The sequence below is a fragment of the Streptopelia decaocto genome, assembly GCF_964273445.1.
Source record: "Streptopelia decaocto genome assembly, chromosome: 13".
NCBI classification, from domain to species: domain Eukaryota; kingdom Metazoa; phylum Chordata; class Aves; order Columbiformes; family Columbidae; genus Streptopelia; species Streptopelia decaocto.
The window spans coordinates 4791247-4811112 of record NC_138668.1 but is presented as its reverse complement, the minus strand read 5'-3'; the positions used below and the strand labels follow the sequence as shown (position 1 = coordinate 4811112).

The 19866-nt window shown below is 52.8% G+C and overlaps 1 protein-coding gene across 2 annotated transcripts; it reads right to left on the bottom strand.

Moving 5' to 3' along the window:
- Window positions 1-1228: 1228 nt before the first annotated feature.
- ALKBH5 (alkB homolog 5, RNA demethylase) lies at window positions 1229-19731 on the bottom strand. Of its 2 annotated transcripts, none has more exons than XM_082064192.1 (5): window positions 19646-19731; window positions 18280-19089; window positions 11786-11866; window positions 7316-7471; window positions 1229-5674 (listed from the first exon to the last, which is right to left on the bottom strand). In XM_082064192.1, the coding sequence occupies exons 2-5, from the start codon at window positions 19074-19076 to the stop codon at window positions 5491-5493; spliced, it is 1218 nt and encodes a 405-aa protein (XP_081920318.1). In that variant the 5' UTR covers window positions 19077-19089; window positions 19646-19731; the 3' UTR covers window positions 1229-5490. The 2 variants fall into 2 exon arrangements, with proteins under 2 accessions (XP_081920318.1, XP_081920317.1); XM_082064191.1 differs by lacking the exon at window positions 19646-19731 and adding an exon at window positions 19306-19578.
- Between the last annotated feature and the right edge of the window lie 135 nt (window positions 19732-19866).

Sequence of the window (19866 nt, the reverse complement as noted above, 5' to 3'; positions counted from 1 at the left end):
CCCTGGTCATAGGGCCCCCAGAACCGCGGTGTGTGTGGGATCCAGGGCCCGCAGGCCCCACCGCCATGGGTGTCCCAGCGACATGGCGGCACCACGGCCACGGGCCTGGGGCCCGGGAGCCGAGCACAACCCTGAGCGCGCTGAGCGGGGCCAGGACCAGCGCCTGCCGCCTGTGCCATCAGTATGTGGGCCCTGTCCCCAGCTGGGTGACGGCGTTGGCCCAGGGTGGGGGTGAGTCACCCGGGCAGGGCAGGGCAGCCCCTCCCTGCTGACTAACCCCGGGGAGATGCCACTTTGGGGTGATGAAGGTTTTGGCGTGGAAAACACCCTCAGGGGAAGTGGGGGCTATCACGAAATCACTTGGGTTGGAAGAGACCCTCAAGATCATTGAGTCCAACCATTAACCCACCCCTGGCACTGCCCCATGTCCCTGAGAACCTCATCTCGTCTGTTCACCCCTCCAGGGATGGTGACTCCAGCACTGCCCTGGGCAGCCTGTTCCAATGCCCCACAGCCCTTTGGGGAAGAAATTGTTCCCCAGATCCAACCTCAACCTCCCCTGGTGCAACTTGAGGCCGTTTCCTCTGCTCCTGGTGCTTGTTCCTGGGGAGCAGAGCCCGACCCCCCCCGGCTCCAAGCTCCTTTCAGGCAGTTCAGAGATCAGAAGGTCTCCCCTCAGCTCCTGTTCTCCAGCTGAACCCCCCAGGTCCCTCAATGACTTGCTGCCCTGGGGATGGGCTCCTGGGTGGACAGAAGGAAAGGGTTTGATCTTCAGAAATGGAGAAGACATCACCAGAGTGGGCAGGAGCTCACGGTGGAGGAAGAGGAGGAGGAAGGCCACCATGCAAGGCCAACAGACCCCATCCAGCCACACCATCCTCTCTCAGGCACCACATACCCACCCACCAGCCAGGGAGGACAAGGGGCTCCATGCAAGGTTGAAGCACAGGGTACAGCCCCCGTAGGTTGCTGGGGACAGTTGGGGACCAGGCACTGGCTGTGGCAAGTCCCCGAGGATGGAGAGCAGGAGGAGGAGAAGGACAGAGAGCCCCATCCCCGCTTTCTAGGGCAGCACAGGAGGGACAGACACTACATGTTCGGCCGCCCCGTCCCCAGGGAACCAGAGACTCCCTTTATTTAGAAGCAGTTCCCCGCAACCTCGTTTCTGCGGGGGGGGACGCAAGGCACAAATCCCAGCCGCCAGCAGCACCACACAGGCAGGCAGAGCGATGCTTTCTGCTTTTATTCAATTAATGCAGCAATCTATACAAGAAAAAAAAAATTATAATGAAACCATGAAATTCCAAACCCTGACAGTGAAGAACCAAATTCTTCCTAAGAATCAACCAGGATTAAAAGATTCCCCCCTCATCAGACTGTACATAAAATAATCTCTGCCCCATTTACAGCGTTTCACACAGTACTTCGGGTATCTCAAACTTCAGAACTGTACAACTTTGTTACAAACCACGCTTTTTCCTAGGAAAAGCTTAAGGAAAAAAATATTGCCACTTTCTTTTTTATTTTTTTTTTTTAATTTTTATTCATAACAAAACAAAAAAAATTAGAATCTTTAAAAAAACAAAACTGAAGTCAGCCAGAACTCGTAAGTGTGGGCAGGGGCGCGGGAAGGAGCAGAGATGTGCTTCTCAGCTGAATATTTCTCCTCCCGATGGGGAAAGTGAACACTTTTGGCAGATAAAAGACCATTTGCTGCTGGCGGGGGTCTGGACCCTGTCCCCCCACGCGCTGCTCAGAGCATCGCAGCCATTTCAACCCGCGGGTTCGGATACGTAGTGGTGAACAAGGTGCCAACAGCACCAAAACCCAAGGGACAGAGCTCTGGTCGCGGCAAACGGCGGCTCGTGCCAGTACCGCGGGTGGAAGCCCCTGATCTCTGGGATGAGCCAAACATCCCGGGGCTGGGACTGCAGCTCCTGCTGATGTAGCAGATCCCGCTGTAACAGCTCTTGGCTAACAGCTGGATGAGAGCTCAGCGGGTGCGGAGACAGATGTGGCAACACAGGCTCCACTGCCTGCATCCCTGCCCGCACAGGGACCCACCGCAGACCGACAGCCCCTCCCTGAGCCCGCTCACCGCTTCCCACCAGCAAACAGCCCTTTCTTCTCGTCCTACAGACATATCGAGCCCACGCGACCGATGCAAGAGCTTCAGTTTGATGACCAAGTCTCCAAGATTCAAAAAATCCCCAATTCCTCCTGCTCTTTGCAGAGAAGCACGGACAAACACCGCTTTCCTTCCCATTCCTCAGGAAAGACAGTTCTCATGGTCTGGGTGTGCGGGACCATCGCACTGGACACAGCCTTATTCCCAGTTTATGGCTGAGGTTACACAGACAACACGCTGTGGGTGTGTGGAGAAGAGGTCAGACCGCACGACCAACACGACAAAGCCAATGACGTGATCAAGGTTTTTGAAACAGTCTCATCAGACAGGTGACATTAAGGGATCCGGACATCTGGATCCACGTGAAATATGTGTCTTCTCATTTCCTATCAAGGTTTCACTCCGATGTTGTTCAGTTCAAAAGAGTTAAAAAAACATGTTATCTACACATATATATCTGTATGTATAGAAAATGTCTGTACAGGTGGGGAAGATACCTGCCCACACACTGAGGACTCCTCACCCAAGAGATCAGACCGGTTACATCCCACTCTCCCTCTCTTCAAGGTGTCAAGCCCCAAACCAGTCCGGTTGAAAACCAAGCGCACACGAGAACAGACAGTGGCTGGTGAGCAGCTCCAGTGAGGAGCAGCTCCCGTCCCTCCAGCCACGGCTGCTGGTTCCGACACACAGCACAGGCGTGGGGCAGGGGGGAGCGAGGGGAGAGCTCCTCACCACAGCAGCAGGAATCCCCAGCAGGGAGAAGAAGGAAACTCACACGTGTCCAGACTGCACGAGGACCAGGATGAGGTGATGGTTGGTACTGGGCTGGAGGTTTAGACCTCAGGATCCTCATTCAGCCTTTGGCGGAGATTGAGCCAACGTGAATCCCTCTCTAGGGAAAGCTCGGCTGTCTCCAGCTTCGCTTTGACACGAGGGTATAGTACCCATATTGCAGAGTGTAGGTGTAAAATTGAGAGCTGGTGGGGAAAAGGGGGCTGCACAGAGCCAAGACCTCCAGCAGCGACCACTGCCACCAACGCAACACCGACACGGAGGAGAGCGCGGCCAGATGAGTCCGGAAAGACCATCTGGAGCAGGCAGTGCTGGGCATCCTGCTCGCAGGTCGCCAGTTTGTCAGAGATATTTGCACCAGCCCTGCAGAGGAGAAGGGATCACTGCTCCCTGTGTGCAGTTTGCTATCAGGGGAACATCAAGCTTTCCAAAACGGGGTTTGTAGCCAAGAGCTGGCCTGGATTCTCTGCAGAAAGCTGGGAGGGTGAGGAACACCCATTCAAATGCTACGCGTGGTCTGAAAATTGATTTTTAAAGGTTTCGGAAGCAGAAGTGTGAACTTTGTGATCACTAGGCAAACAAGAGAAGTTCCTTTGAAGGCTGGCTGCGAGGTTGTGCCCACACCTCTGCACAGAGCCAACAGGGGCTCTCATCAGGAAAGCAACTGGGTAAAGGGAATCAGAGACAGAGTGACAATAATTTCCTTTGGACCAATTTGACCACTAGATCCAGCCTGAGCAATAACCCCAACAACAGGTGAGCAACAAACCCAACAACAGGTGAGCAATAACCCCAACAACAGGTGAGCAATAACCCCAACAACAGGTGAGCAATAACCCCAACAACAGGTGAGCAATAACCCCAACAACAGGTGAGCAACAGGAGCTGCAGAAGTCAGCGGAGAAGGAAAAGGACACTGAGGACCAGATGTCAGCAAGCGTGCTCGATTGCAAAGGAACGGCGCTCCAGGAAACAAGTGGGTTCTGGTTTGGGTGTTTTGTTTTTCTTTTACTGTGATCCCCTCAAGACAGCAGCAAACAGGTTTCAAAATATATTACATCTTTTTATTGCCAAGCGTGCAGACCATGAAGTGTGTGGGGGACACGACACTAAGAAAAACTACAATTTGAGGGAGGGCAAAGCAGTAAAAATTTTAAAATAAGACTACTCCTTACAACTGCCAACACTTAGGTTCAAAGAATCTATTTGAGGAAGTTTCTTAAAAGTTCGGTTCTAAATATGGTGTCGGGCCCCAAACTTTGAAAATGCTGAGGCTTCGATCTGGCCTAACGTAAAACGGGTGGGAGGAGAGGAGGAAGGCGGCAGACTTTCTAACACTAAATCCACGGGGCCAAATGCCCAATTCTTAGCATTTTCTGTAGCAACCAGAAAACTCCCTCCCCCAAGAATAAGCCAGGAGGGGAGGGGCAGCTGCTGAATGCGCTGAACTGGGGCCAAACCAGACCCTCGCAGCGTCCTCACTCGCAGAGCCAGCCCGGAGGAGACGCGCCGCAGCCACAGCCTGTTCCTGCTCTGACACAAGTCCCTCGGGATCGGATGCTGTCCTGGCACGCTGTGCCACCTCAACTCTCTGATAAACAGCCCCCAGGCAGCGGAGAACGGCTCTTCTCAGGAGGTCCCAATGAAAGCATCCTCCCAAGAACAGCGTCTCTCCTGCTCTTTCCTCTCGCCAGCAGCACATACTCTATGTGATCACTCACTGGGCAGCCCCAGGGCTCCAGTACACACCTCAGGTTAATACTGGGCCAGCCTCAGTGACACCATTTTCCTTCCTCCTCAACCGAAACACTCCCCTGGTCAGCCTGGCAATGAGAAACCAGTGCTCATGTACATTCTTCTCAGAAAGGGACACAAGGCTGCGAGCCCACGCTGGCTTGGGAAAAGGGACTAGAAAGGAAACTTATGGCATTTAAAACTGGTACTAAAGTGCAACAAAAAAAATGTCCTAAACTCTTTGAAATCAATCGCAGTAAGAGGCGTCTGCAAAACTTCAAACTTCCAGTTACTGCAGGGCACCTTTAAAACAAACCCAACAACAACCAGGTAAGAGCAGACCAAGGAGCCCTTTGGTGTAGCAAAGAATACGAGGCCACCACAGAATGTTTCAGCTCCTGGGGTCAAACATCATATTTAGAACATTTGGAAAAGAAGAAAGTTAAAGCAAAAAAAACCAAAACAAAACAAACAAAAACAAAACAAAAAAACAATTATTGAATCTTGCGCAATGAAACAGTTAAACTTTTTGGTGTTTTCAAAAGAAATCCCAACAGACAGCCTGGCATAACTTTATCTGCTTCCTAAGGGAGAGATGCTCGTTTGACTCATGACTCAGGACACCATGTGCACTGGACATGTTCCATCCTTACATATGTCTCAGCATTCCTCCATTCATAAAAACCAAATCGCTAGATCCTTCCTGTTTACCCTTCAGCCTGAAAGGAAAAACCAAAACTGAAGCTAGATGGAAGATAGCCAGAGGGAGGAGAAAGTTTTCACAGACTGGAGGCAAATCTCATCATCTCTGCGAGCCTGGAAAGTGCAAATCCTCAGTGTCGCCTCATTTTAACTTTCCTGGCTGGGCTGCCGTCCTCCTCTTCCTCGTCACAGTCCTCCGTGTACTCGTAAGACCTTCGCCAATAGTTCTCAGAGCTGAAGTTGCTCCGTCTCCTATGTTTTGGTAAGAGGACTGAGCGCCTGTTCTCCTCTTTATCCATTTCTAGAATCCGTGGCCTATGGGGGGGAGAGAGAAAGCAGGAGTGAGAGCACATCCTCCACAGCACTTAGACACTCCTTGTGCAGACACTATCTGCAGTTTTGCATTCTTTGAGCGATACGACTGACTGTTTCCACATTGCCTGTCCAGTGCTGGGCACTCGGCAGAGCCTGAACACATAATCAAGGTGCAGCTCCCACGGGGAGGCTGAGAACTTTGCTTTTGATGAAGCAAGTCCCTCCTCTTCCCAGGGCAAGTTTTTCTTTGCCTCCACCAGAACACTTCCAAACAGCCCAGTCACCTCTTTCTACACACAGCTTGTGGCCCCAAGAGACATCCCTTGGGCAGAGGGGTCTGTCTCTCGCAGCACAGAGCTGTGCTCCTTTTTAAGCTGCTGAGGTGCTTGTGCCGGATCAAACCATAACTCCAAATGCCTTTGTCTTCTCGCTAGTTCTCTCAAACGCTACCACAGTGCAATCAGCTATTTCTGCAAAGCTGCCTGAGCTCTCGGCTGCACCTGGGCTGGTGGGCTGCAGACCACTGATTTTATCCTCGGTGGCAACTGCTGAGTTCTCTAAGAGATACCACTACCTGATATCCGTGCTGTTTACCGATGTTATACCGGAGTCTTTGAGGCCAAAAGAAGAGAAAACCATGTTTTTGACACTCATTTGCTGCAGGAGTCTACACAAGCCGCCCCCACCCTGATAAGGTCACATCAGGCTGAACACCAGCTCTCATGGCTCTGCAGATTTGTCCTGCATGATCACCCCTCCAATCACAGAGGAAAGATTTTGTTTGCAGTTGACCTCCTTGATTTATCTTCCCAGTCTGCGTCCAGGTGAATGAACACCGCTCACAAACAACCCGTCCCCACCCTCCTCACCCCCGGACAGGTTGAAACACGGGCTGGGACCGAGCCCCAGGACCATGCCAACTTTGATTTTTTTACACCATGTGCAGAGAATGACATGTCAATCCTGGGGAAGCTCTGGAATTGGAAATACCAGAAAAATTGCACGACAGCTGGCAGACTGGCTATCGGAACATTCACACGCAGCATGGTGGTGTTTAAGGGAAGCCTTGCTGCAGAGCTCAAGCTGTCTGAAACCTCAGCAAGGAGCTCTCCTGAAGGTCAGGCTTACACATTCACAGTCTGGTTACACACAAAAATAAACACATGCAGCTCTGGAATCAAAACAGGTCTGAGACGCTTCCCAAGAAGACCTTCACCTTTCCCAGATAGCAAAACCTCACATTCTCTCCCAAGACTGCTTTCATAATATAGTTGAACACAGCTGCACAGGTTGCTTGGCAATAGAGGTCAAAAATAATTAGCTGCAGGGAAACTATTGTTCTGAACAACTGCATTATCAAGAGCCAGCCAAATCTATTGCTTCTTCATTATGCCACTCACAGGATAAACAATGTAAGCTGCTTACAGCCAGAGCTTAGCCTCCACAAGCCTGGGAGGAAGGTATAAAGAACCTCATTCTGATAAACCAGATCTGTACGCCACAGAAAGCACCCAGGAGGTGCAAACTAGGATGTTTTTTCAGTGTGCTGTGCAGCCTCTCTTGTCAGAGGCCAGGAACCTCAGACACGCACCAACCTAGAGATATGATCCAAAACATCGCTCTTAGGGGAGACCATCCTACCTGTGAGCAGCATCGGGATCTGCTTTGCGATGGGACCGCTTGGGTTTCAGGATCTGGTCCCGGTTGTTTCCTGACAGACGGTCGGAGTTATAACCTGGTGGCAACACAGAGCTACTCAGGGATTTTGTTTCCAATCGAGGTGCATCTAGTCTTGTTCTGCAAATAGTTAAAGAGAAGAGAATTTGCAAGGAGTTTCTACAGAACCGCTAGTGAGCTGCAGCAGACGTTTGTCCTAGATGTGCTGAAGCAGAACCCTCAATCCCAGTCATGCAACTTAGGAAGAGCATCAGGACCATTACACTCGACAGCAGAAGCAGCTGCAGCTTTCTCATACTTGAAGCTGCAGCTTTAACCTTTACTGCATTGGTTAGAGGGAAGGTTTAGGGACACGCGTAGTCATGAGGTGTGAATGGTGCTGGGCTCGCTGCAATGCCAGTTACAGGATAGAGAGCAGAGGCGTTGCGGCCCCTGTGAAATCCTATAAAAAAATCACAGTGACTCGTTGATAACTCGCGGCTCCAGTTAAGCCACCTGGGAGATGCCCTGTGAAACTTACCATCGCCTACGACAGTAATAACTGCTTCTATCTGGAAACTCCCTGCTGTCTCAATACTTCATGGGGTCAGGCGTTTCTCAGCTTGACTAAGAGGTTCAAAGAATTGAAGTACAAGTCAGGAGAAGGTCCAGCAAACAGAAGCTGCACCACATCCCTTAAAGCACCACCTTGTTTGTGCTGGGATAGAAAAGTGCTCAAGCTGCCCCAGAGAGTGAGCACAGCTCGTCCCAGAGCAGAACCGTTGCTGGTCCAGGAGTGACTGTAGCCACAGACACATGGAGGGAGGCAGCAGGAATGAAAACTGGGCAGCATGGTATCTTATCACAGCACTATCACCGTCTCCAAGCACAGCACGGTTACCAGTCTCAACTTACAAGCACTGCTAAAAATCTATTTCAAAACACAGCCTGAAATTTAAGAATGGGCAAAACACACTAAAAGATGGTACTGGTGCTGCAGAGAGAATCCAAGCCACTTCCCAGAAGGAAAGGTACTCTGATATTGTTGCTGCAGCCTGTCTCCCTCCTTGGGATTTGGGGTGAATACAGAAGGGGTCTGGGTGAAAAAAATGGGGAAGAATCGCTACTTGCTGTCTAGTGCTGAACTTTAGCTCCTGAGGGAGGTTTCCACAGGAGAATCCCAGCCTAAACTGCCGTTAGGAAGCACATCCAGTTGCCAAGACTCCTCTCCACCATCAGGGAGAGCCCCTCCAGTTAACCATGGCAATGCCAGGCAGCACATGTGAAGCTGGGCCCGGCAGCCCAGCTCTGCCCAGCACGCCAGAAACAAGAAAGGTTTCCACAGGCAGCTGCCAGGCTCCACAACACTGCCATCCAGAGCTGCTCTGGGCTCCAGGGCTGGACCCAGTCCAGCTCCAACACCAAAGGCATTGCGGATCCTGCCCTGGACATGTTAGGTGGTTTCAATACCTCTCAAATATAACAGCAACTGCAGGCTGGCAATTAAAATAAACAAACCGCCAAATATACTGCAAGGGCAAGGGAATAACAGCCATGCTCTCTCTGAACACAGAGCAACACAGGTAGGAGCTGCAGGAGCAGGTACAAGAGGCTACACCAAAACAGAGAGCAAATTTCCTACCAAAGCTTAAGTTAAACAGAATAACTCCCCAATGTAACTGTTCACAAATGGCAGCATAAACACTCTAAAATGACTTTCAAGACCTGCTTCTACAGGTCTTATTTCTATCCTTTTCCTCTTTCAGCATCTCATGAAATTGAGAGCATCGTTCCTCCCCCCAGCCTCTTGCTCAAAGCATTTCCAAACCTCGCTGGCTCCCCACAGTCCTGCACTCCGACACGCAGGAAACGCTGTAAATATCATCACTGAAGTGTTTATGACCTACTTGGTAACCACATCGCTCTCCAGCATCCTGCAAACCCCAGCCGCTTCTCCAGCTCGCGCAGCTTTGCTCTCCCGTCACTGCCAGCAAAAACCATCTCTAGAATCAGGCGCTCGGAGCAGAGGCAGGAGCAGATCCAGACTCGAACGTCTGGGGCCCAGCAGGCTCTGGCAGCCCGTTCAGAGACGAATATCCCAGCTCCTACCTGCAGCAAAGTTTATGCTGCTGTATGACCCAACTGATCCAACCCCGCTGGAGAGCTCGAGGCCGATTCTTACCACGAAAATGAGGAAGAGGACTTTTACGAGGCCGCTGGCTGCTCCCAAGCCTCTTGTGCTTGCAGGGCAACCAGCAGAAGTAGCTGTTTTCCCAGTTGCATAATACGCTATTTCAGATTGCACAAAGTCGCATGATCTGGGGCTAGGAAATGGCATTTGCTGCAGCGCTGGATGCCGCGGGGATGCAGGCGCAGCCGAAGGTCAGCGCAGCCCTGCTGTGTGTGCACGCACGTGGGGCTCGGCGAGGAGACAGCCGCCGTCACAGGGGATAAACAGCAATTAATAAGCTCTATTTGGCAGCAATCAGCGCGTACCCCTTTGGCAAACAGGCAATTGCCATCTATTCACCAGAGCTGCTAAGCTCTACGGAGATTACACAAAAATAATTACCGGGGGGGTTTCCACTTTGCTCGAGAGAAAAAAAAAATAAATAAAAATCTTGGTGTGGTTTCATTCAGCCTGCAAGTCGAATCAGCCCATCACTGTCTGCGTATGATGGGGCAGAGACACCTCTGCTTTAACACTAAGAAAATCTGGCCCTTAAAATCAGGGGAAGACAAGAGGACATGCTGCTATGGAAGGACAGTGACCCAAACGTAGCCCATACGGCTCTGCTAGGAGCTAATGGGCCTTGTCTGCTCAGGTCAGCCGGGCACGTCTCAGCCAGAAAGGTTGCAAAAAAAAGCCCGGTTGCACACTGAGGGCAATCCGGCTGAACTGAAATAACTCAACTTGAAAGCAAGAAGTAGACTCAGTTTAAATATGTAAGATATCTGCAGCACTTTGGGCAGCCTTAGCTTATTTAGCTGAGTCTGTCTTTTCTAGGGAGAAGCTCCACAGCCCAGCACAGGCAGCTTCTCCACCCCAAAGTCCAACTAAAGCAGCTGTGGGGTTTGGAGGTGCATTCCACTGCTGCTCCTCAGCACTCACACCGCTTTTCCTTGGCTGCAGAAACCAACAACACAAACACAAGAGCCTTTTAGTTCTTGTCGCAACCCTCTCGCCTTAAACCTCACGTGGCCATAACCAACTATCAGGTGGTTTGGTTCTAATCTTTCTTTCTTTGATCCCCCTCTTTATCACCTGCCACATCTCCTCCTGCCTCCTTGGGTCTGTGCTGATCTTGCCTGGCTGACGCCTCAGGGCTGCTGTTTTTCCTGCCTTCGTTCCATGGGTCTCTCTAACCAGATGTCCAACTCTGCTCCACTGGCTTTGTGCCAGATCTTCACGACGTTGACAGACTTGTTCTGAAGCCAACTCAGCAAGTCTCAATCTAGACCACTCACCCGCAAGACTTACGCCAGCCTGGGCCACAACTGCAGCCCTGCCATCAAACCCACGCTTTTGTCTGGGTTTACAGCACTCAAATCATGTGTGTTTTCACTTGCAAAATGATTTCTTGACAGCAGAATTACTGCTAACACCTTCTGAGGCACAATCAACATGGGTCAAGAAGTGGCAGTCACATTTTTTTGGTCTCCTAGTAGAAGGAACTGATGAGAGAGGACATTTCTGGGCACAAAAATAAAAAAAGGTTATACTGAGGAATTCTGGGTGGGGTTGGTTTGGTTTTTTCCATTTTATTTTCTGAAGGGCTCACAAACAGACACTGGCTGATGAAACGCCGTCAGCTGACCAGGACAGTGCATCTTCTAAAGAGGAAGCGTGTGATACAGCTCAAAGAGCTCAGCTTCCCAACACTGACTCGTAGGACAAGCTCTGTAAAGCGATCACTGAATCCACCACATCCATTTCCCTTCGAAGCCAGTGACTCTCTCCCTCTCCCTAGGAAATGAAAGCTGTGCTACCAATAAAACTTTATCTGCTTTATAGGAGATTCTTCATCGTAAGCATCAACTTCAAAGGACTGTCCAGGTAATTCATATACGTGGGTATCGTATGATCAGACACCTGAATACACAGCCCAGAACAAGAGAATTTGAAACCCTAGCTGTTTGGAGCTAGGCAGCCGATCAAAGCCAGGTGTTTGGACACAAAAAGCACTTGCAAACCCAGACATTACAATGAAGTGCTGCTGCACAGAGCCAAAAAGTGATTAACTCCACAGTAACGAGTCCCATCTACTCCCACCGGCCACGCGATGGGTACGGCAAGACATAAACCAGCATCAGATTGACATCTAATCAAGACAAGATCAAGCCAGCAAATTAATAAGCAAGACAGTTTTACAGTGTTTCTTTAAAAACACCTCAGGAAACATCACAACACCATATCCAAGTTTATCTTACTGTCCAGAGGGCTTCAACACTTACTTTCGAAGGATGATGACAGCTCTTCTCTCCTTGATGTCCTGTGGTCGGATACAGTGTGTAATTTCATCGGCTGCGTATCCACTGACAAGAGAAAACAAAAAGCCGCTGTGAGAAAGATGACAGGCAGAAGCAGAAAGTGGTTACCAGCCTCAACAACTCAGTTTGGCCAGTCATTTCCTAACTTCCACCAGAAATTCCTCCTCCAAACACCATCCCCAGTCCCATGGGAGCTGGACTTACAGTACAAGAAACTTCAGGGAAGAATGAGGACAGTCAGGGTTTTTTAAATTTTCTTTTTTGTACTCAAGTTTTTTCACATACACCAGAGGAAACTGCCACCTGCCACAACACTGTGAAATAAGACATGTAGGAAATGAGTTTATGAAGCGTAAATTCAGCCAATCTATCAAGAAATTAGAGAGCAATAGGGGAAAAAAGATCAGCATGTTGGTCCAAAGCATCTCCTAACACATATACCTGAGAAAAACCATCTCTCATGGCTGAGATGCACAGCATACCCAGACGCAAACACGTAGCAGAGATGATGAGAAGATCTGTTATTTGAGGAGGGGGGTGAGCCAAGTGTCTCACCCCCTCACATGGGCACAGACGCTGCTGTGCCAGCACCCTCGCCCTCCCGTTACCCCTCACAAGGTGCATCCTCAGCCACGGCACAAACATCTCCCCCAGCACTGCCCAACCCAACACACACCAATAACCTTAAAATCCAGAGCTGCAAATCAAGCCACACTCCTAAAACCTCCCTGCTGTGGGGCTCGCGAGGCGAGACAGCTTCCTTGGGCCGATGGAAATCAGAGCCAGCTCGGGCAGCCGCATGGTGTGAACTGTGGGATTGTCATACGCAAGGACAGGAGTTGGACTTAATGGTCCTTGTGGGTCCCTTCCATTCTACGGCCACGAGCAGCCATTCCCAGCAGAAACGTTTCACCAGACAAGACGACTTCGCCTCCTCCACATTTCTAGCGGACAGGAGCAAAGCCACGGCCAACACGGGCCCCGGCCACCCGTAACACGCAGGAGCGATTTTCTCGTGGCTGCTTCAGTTTCTCAGCACAATCCTGGGGTTGCGACAGGTCCCTGGAGAGCGGCCGCCACATCTGCTGGGACAGATGAGCCACCGTACTGGGAGCAAATCTCATCACTCACGTGGGTGCTGAGAAGCAGGTCCGAGAGCTGGGCCTGCCCTCTACCTGCTGTTTGGAGAGTGACTGTTCACAAAAGAGCCTTCTGGAATCAAATATGGGGAAAAGAGAAAGTAAACGCCTTCAGAGCCTCCTGAAATGGCTGGCAAGGAGAAGACGACCTTTGAATGGACATGGGTGAAGGCTGCTCACACCACACAAAGCCAGCACACCCCATGCCAGTTTAACGTGAAGCAGGAATCACTGAGCCTGCTCTCCCGAGGCTTTACCATGAAGCTGCCGCCACACTGAGTGCCAGCCGGGAGCACGGCCAGGGACATCGGCTCATAGGTTATTCAGGACACTCAGAGCCAGGACCTGCACACGCAGGTGTTCTCTGGGGATGGGACCAGGTTTCCTTTATCTGATTAGATAACCCACCCACTCACTGAGAAACACCTCCCCAAGATGGATTTGCTGCTTTAAGAAGAGAGTTAAGAGTATAAAACCTGATCACTTAAACCAGGGGTTGGTGTCCATCCCCCCCCGTCCTGTGGGGCACTGCAGAACAAGCCAGCATTACGCGAAAGGGCTTACAATGATGCTCTATTATGTTCCAGGAATCTCTGCGTCAAGCTTCAGCGAATTCATTAATGTCACGCACATTAACATTCAACTCTGCACATCCTCAGCGACACCCCGAACATCAGGAAAAGGTCTGTTGTCACACGAGATGTCAGCCTGGCCGCTCATTCCCCCTCCCCAGGCAGGAACCCGCTTTCCAGTGAGCTTTCAGAGCAGCACCAGGCAGAGCTCATGGTCCCAGATACATACAGGCAGCACCAAAGTAACAGCCCCAGCACTCCCATCCGAGGCCCTGATGGGGACCCACCAGTCTGCCCCAGTGCCACACTGCTGTGGGAAAAGCCAGCTTGTACTATTATCACATATAGCGACGGCGACTCTCTGCACGGCCCGCCTTGCAGAGGGGTTCGCACAGGCACCAGGCAGAAAAATGGAAGAACAAGGTTATTTGGTTATGTCACACTTGTTCTGTTTCGTACTGGCAGAAGCTTCTCACCCGCTGCCCGGCCTGGCTCCATCCTGATGACGGGTAAAGGAGCAGATGCTGGAATGAAACACCCGTAATGATATCAAGGGTCTACCAGAGACTTCTTGTGCAGAGAACAAACCTACAGCACAAGCTAAGAGGTGACTTGGTAAGGAAAACCTTAAATTGCTGCTCACAAGAACACCTGAGCGTGACATCTCCAGCCTAGAACACTTTCTAGAACACAGGGAGGTGCAGATACATCCACACACTCCCCCCAATTAACACCCCAACTCCTAACCAACCTGTCAGACCTCACACCCCAACTCCTCCCAGAGTCTCAGGCCAGAAGAGCTGCTGCCGAGCCACAACATAAGCCATTCACATAGAGATGAAAGCAGATTTTTTTTTTGTACAAACATCACCAGAAAGGAAGCCCTCTGTACAAACCCCACCAGAAGTTCTGCAGAGTCTCTGACGAGAAATATTTCTAGGGGCTGACAACAGCCAGGCCAGCTCAGAGGCAGAGGGACCTCACACATGGTCCCGTCACAGGGTCTGAGCAGCTCGAGGCTTCACTCGTGGTTCAGGAAAGCTGCTGCCACAAACCACGCACGTGATGCCGACCACTTCAAGCAGAGCTTGGACAAATCTATTTGCCTCATCACCGCTGGCACACGTGGAACTTACTCCGCACCAATGGCCTGTTCTGAGGGATCAGACTTTTCTGGAAAAGCACCTGATCCAGGCAATTGCAGAGATTCCTCCATCTAGGAAGAAAGCAGGTTCATCCTCCAGAGGCTCTGATTAGCTCTGATTACGCTACCACCAGCCATGCCCTGAGACAGCAGGAGAGACAAACATCACGACATTTCCACTGCTATTACAAACAGCTGGGCGAGGACCTGGAGCACTCAGCAGCTGCAGAAGGGAAGCCCATATGGCATGCAAGCTCTCAGAACCTGGGAAATGTTACCTTTGGTCACTTATTCCTCCGGCCAACTGCAGCTGTGCTATTTGCAACCACAGTTCTCAGACGCAACGCTCGGTAATTAAACAGCTGGTGCAGTGCTGAGATTTGCCACCTACAACAGCAGCTGCAGGGCACGGTGTAGGGGTCTGGCTGGCTCTGCATCCCCCCAGCTCCCTCCTTTTATTCCAGCCGAAGCCTCTGTCACAGCACGTGTTCCCCAGATGAACCAGCAAATTCCTTCATTTCCTCCCCATTGCTTCTATCGATTGATGCTTATCAAATTATTGCTAAAAAAAGAAAACCCACAAATGTGGTCCAGCCAGCAGCCCCCAGGAGACAGCGGATGGTCCATCGGACTGAAATCCAGCTTAACTCTGCCCAAGAAGAGCAGCATAGGCGGAGGCGGCAGCAGGACAAACCTGCAGGAGCAGCCGTGTTGTGGGGCTGCGGGAGAAGAGGGGACTGGAGGAGGTCTATTTGTGTCAAAAGTGTCAAAAAGTGTCAAAACCTACAAGGGCGAATCACTGCAGATTTCACAAGGAGAGGAGGAAAAAGCGTCTCACTGGAAGTGCAAAGGGCTTGCTAGCGGGTCACAGGGTGGTTCAGCCTTTGCACAGCCCAGCCAGGAGAAATCTGTTCCACCTTTTAAACACTAACCTGTCATCTGGAGATCTGAATACTTTCCAGTGAGTTTGAGGAGGGTTCAGTGTTTGCGAACACCACAACCTGCTTCACAGTAGGCAAATCAAGTCAAGGGATACGGGGAAAGCCCCTCTGCAGACTCTCTGCTGGGCAGGCAGCTACAAAATCGGGAAGACAATTTGGAACAGGCCAGGTGTGATCTGGGGACAGACTGAGAACGATGTGGGGGCAAAGGGAGAGATCCAACAGCTTGCTTTCGATCCTGACGATTTCCACGTGGGAACCAAACACACATGGCTACCCTGACTTCCCCAAAGAGGGCGGCATGCCAGGCACAGCCACTGACCCAGCAGTATTTGAATCACAGGCATTACAAGCGTGCCATTTCGATCTGTGCCGTTTCCCTATCTCCAGGGCAACTGCCTTCAGCAACTGTTTACCGAGAGAAGAAAAAGCCAAGTTTGGGGAGTTTACTTAAATAAAGGAACAAGGGCTGGATTTTGGAGATCTACCCCTAAGAGCCCACTGATGGTCTGCACCTCTCCCCGCTCCTCCTGAATTGCTGAGGTTAGAGGGGAGACAGGAGATCTGCAGGAACTTGCATCCAGCCAGGATCATATCATCACACAACAATGACTTTGGCAGAATCTCTCTTAAGTGAGTGCTAAGTACCTGCTAACTGCTCTACCAAAATTGAAATAATCCCTGATTTAAAGTCTATCATTTGCTGGAAAGCAGAACATCTAACCGTGGATTAAGCTAGTGAACGCCTGCAGTGGGTCACTCAGAAAGCAACTTCTATTTGGAGGGAAAACGATATCTTCGTTTGATTTGTACGATTGCTTCAGTCACGTCAATAAGCTGATTATGGCACCCAGGTGACACAGGCCAACGAGCAAACACACGTGCCTGGGACACACCCTGCTCCAATGTCCAGAGCCCAGCAGTTTTGGGGGATGAGGGAGGGTCTGGGACAAGAAAACATCATTCTTCGGTCCTGAAGCAGACAAAAGCACCTCTCCCTCCTCCCACCATCCTCCATGTCCTGATTCTCCTTCCCACATAGCGAGTTTTCCTGGTGGCTTTGACTACAAGACTTCAGCCTGACCCTGCATTTACTGCTAATGCTTCAAAGTGAGGAAACACTCTCACTGTCCTTAAAAAAAACAGACTTCTTGCTACAAAAGGACAACTATTTACTCCAGGGCCCCCAGGGAAAGGCAGCACAGGGGTTCACATCGCCAGCAGAAATATTGGGGTAGGAAGTTTCCCTCCTCCTGTCTAAGAGGAGGAGACGGGGAACAGGGCAGTTGCCTCCATCCCCGGGACAGAGCTTGCTCTGCGGTAAAAGGACACACGGCAGGACAGGTCCCCCAGGTCCCATTTCACAAAATCACTGACCTCTGCCCCCCACACACTCTCGAGAGCAAGAAAACTTCCTCAGCGCCGTTCTTGCTTCCCCCCACCGCCTCCTTCATCCCTCGCTAATCCCCAGAAGTTACCTAACGCCGGGGGTACGGTGAGGATTAGTTAATGTTTGTGCAGCTTTTCCGAGATAAAAGCTACGTGAGATATCAGCATTTATTATTGATGCACTAGTCAACGGTGTGAGGCTGCGTGTATGGGGGGGGGGGCAAAAATTCCTTCCCGAACCCTGAGGCGATCACTTTACAAGCCAAAGCAGGGGATTGTGTTACGGCCTGGGAGCTCTGAAAACCGGCCTGGACCTTCACCAGTCCAAAATTAAAAAAAATATAAAAGCTCAAATGAGGATACAGTTGGTAGCTCAGAGCACTGCTGGCAGAGCCTGGGCGATCCTGCCCTGGCAGGGAGCACGCTGACCTTTGGGGACACGACATGGTCACCGAGTTGGGCAGCGCTGGGCTTCGAGCTGCCACTCCCAAGACTGGGACACTGATGGGTCCATATGTACCCTGCCTGTCCCCTTCACCTGCCCCGCATGTACCAGGAGGCAGCAGGGATTAGGCAGCAGGCATTTCCCAGTGCCAATCCCAGCTTTACCACCGACCAGCTGCGTGACCTTGGGCAGGTCATTTCACCTTCACAGCTCTTTACCCATTTGCAAAAACACGCGTAAAGTCCTTTCTCGCACCCACGACCCACCACGTTTCCCAGTGACAGTCCCACGGGGCTCTGTGATCCGGTGTCCCCATCGGCATCGGGCAGGGAAGGGTTTAGCGTTCCCAGTTTACAGACTGGGAGGCCGTTCACACCTCCTCTCCACGCTTAAGGTCAGGTCAGGGAGGTACCGGCCAAACTAAGAATAGATCCAGGAGCCCCATCCCAACCAGCTGCTCCGCTCTGACCGCTCTTGGGCAGAGGATCCATTTTGTGCCTCGATATGTTATTTTAACCATTTACAGGAACTACGGCAAAGATCGGCTCCGTAAGTCACCACACTCCCACTAGGACCTGCCTCAAGCTTCGTGGAGAGGGCACCCACACAAAAATCAATCACCTGCCCAAATCCCATCCACCACAGCACTAGGACCCCCCTCCAAATCCTTCCTTCACCCCTTCCGCCACAGCGAGACTCTGCACGCCTACAGCCAGGCGAGATCAAGCCCAAGCTGCCGTCGGGATGTGCACCCATGTGCCTCATGATAGCGTTACACAACCGAGCCCCAGCACGTTAGCGGAGGCCTTGGCAACGCGGGCGAGTTACCTGAGCACCGTGACGCTTCCCCTCTTCACGGGCAGGAAGAGAACGGGCTCCGAGACCCTGATGGGTTTGAACTGGAATTTACACCCGAAGCAGAGAGCCGAGTCGCTGAAGAAGGAGACGGAGACGATGGGCCTCTCAAAAATATGGATGGGGTCCACGTGGGAGACAATGCATCCCCCCGGCTGGTAGTCGTTGATGACGGCACTGTTCACAAACCCCTCGGGAATCACCCGGTGCTCCACCAGCTTCCTGATCACCAGGTCGTGCACCCACTCGGGGATGGTGTCCACCTCCCCCCGCGGGTACAGCCGCTCTTGCCCGGGGCCCCGTCTCTGCAGCTGAGACCCATAGGTGTAACCCTCCCCAAAAAAATATTTATTCCGTAGCGGTGCCCGATCCACTGTGTGCTCCTTGTAGAGCCCCTTCTCCGCCCGGGACACCACGTCCTCGATGCGAGCTTCGATCTTGGCGCACTCCTCGGCGCTGAAGAGGCGAAGCTGCCGGATGCCGCTTTTGACTTTCCGAGCTTCTTCCTCCTCCTTCTGCTCCTCGTAGTCGCTGGGCTCGGAACCGGAATCCTCCTGGTGCCGCCGTTTGCGATCGTAGGGGGGTTCAGGGGGCTCCCGGGGGAGGCTGCCGCCGCCACCGCCTTTGTGTCCGTCCCGGTAGGGCATCATGGACTTGAGCTTCTCCCGCAGGTCCGTGTAGCCGCTGCCGGCCATGGTGCGTCCGCAGCCCCCGCCTCTATCGATCCCGGCGCTGCAGGCGGCGGCGGGGGACGCGCAGCTGCTATTCATGGCACCCGCCGCCCTGTTGGGAGAACCCCGGGGGAACGGGGACGTGAGAACGGGACTCCCCCCCGCTCTCCGCCCCCAGCCACCCTGCAGTACCGCCATCGGTCGGGCCGTGCCCGCGGGAGCCCGGTTCACACCGCCCCCCCCACCACCACCTCCAGCCCCGGGGAGACGGGACCCCCCTCCCTCTCGCCCGGGGGGAAGGGCCCGGCCCAGCAGACGCCACACTCACGGCTTGGCCCGGGGCGGACAAAGCTGCCGGTGCCGGTGCTCACGCGGCGGCCGGGCCTGGCACATGCCCAGCGGCGGCCCCGGTGCGGCGCGGTGCCCGGCCCGCTGCAGCCGCCGCGGCGCTGCCCATGGCGGAAGGGGAGGGGAAGCGGGGGCCCGGGCGGCGGTTGGCGGCGACCGGGGGTCTCGCGCAGCCCTTCCCGCGGCGCGAGCGGCGCGCTACGTCACCAAGAGCCAGCCCGACATCCCGGATCGCCGCGGGGCCGCCCACCGGGCCCGCCACGCCCCGCCGCGCACGCGCCCCGCGACCCTCCCCGGCCCCGCCCCTCACACGCACGTACGGGCGACGCGGCGGCCCCGCCCCGGCCCGGCCGCCGCCACCTCCGCCCGCGCCTCGCACCGTAACGGGCACCGGCGGCGCCGCGACGCCCCGCCCCGCCTCCCGGCTGGGCGCTGATTGGCCGGGGGGCGGGCGCGAGCGGCCCGAGCCGGTGGCTGATTGGGCGGCTGGCGGGCGGCGCGGGGGCCTAACGGGCACAGCGGCCGGTGGATGTTGGGGTAG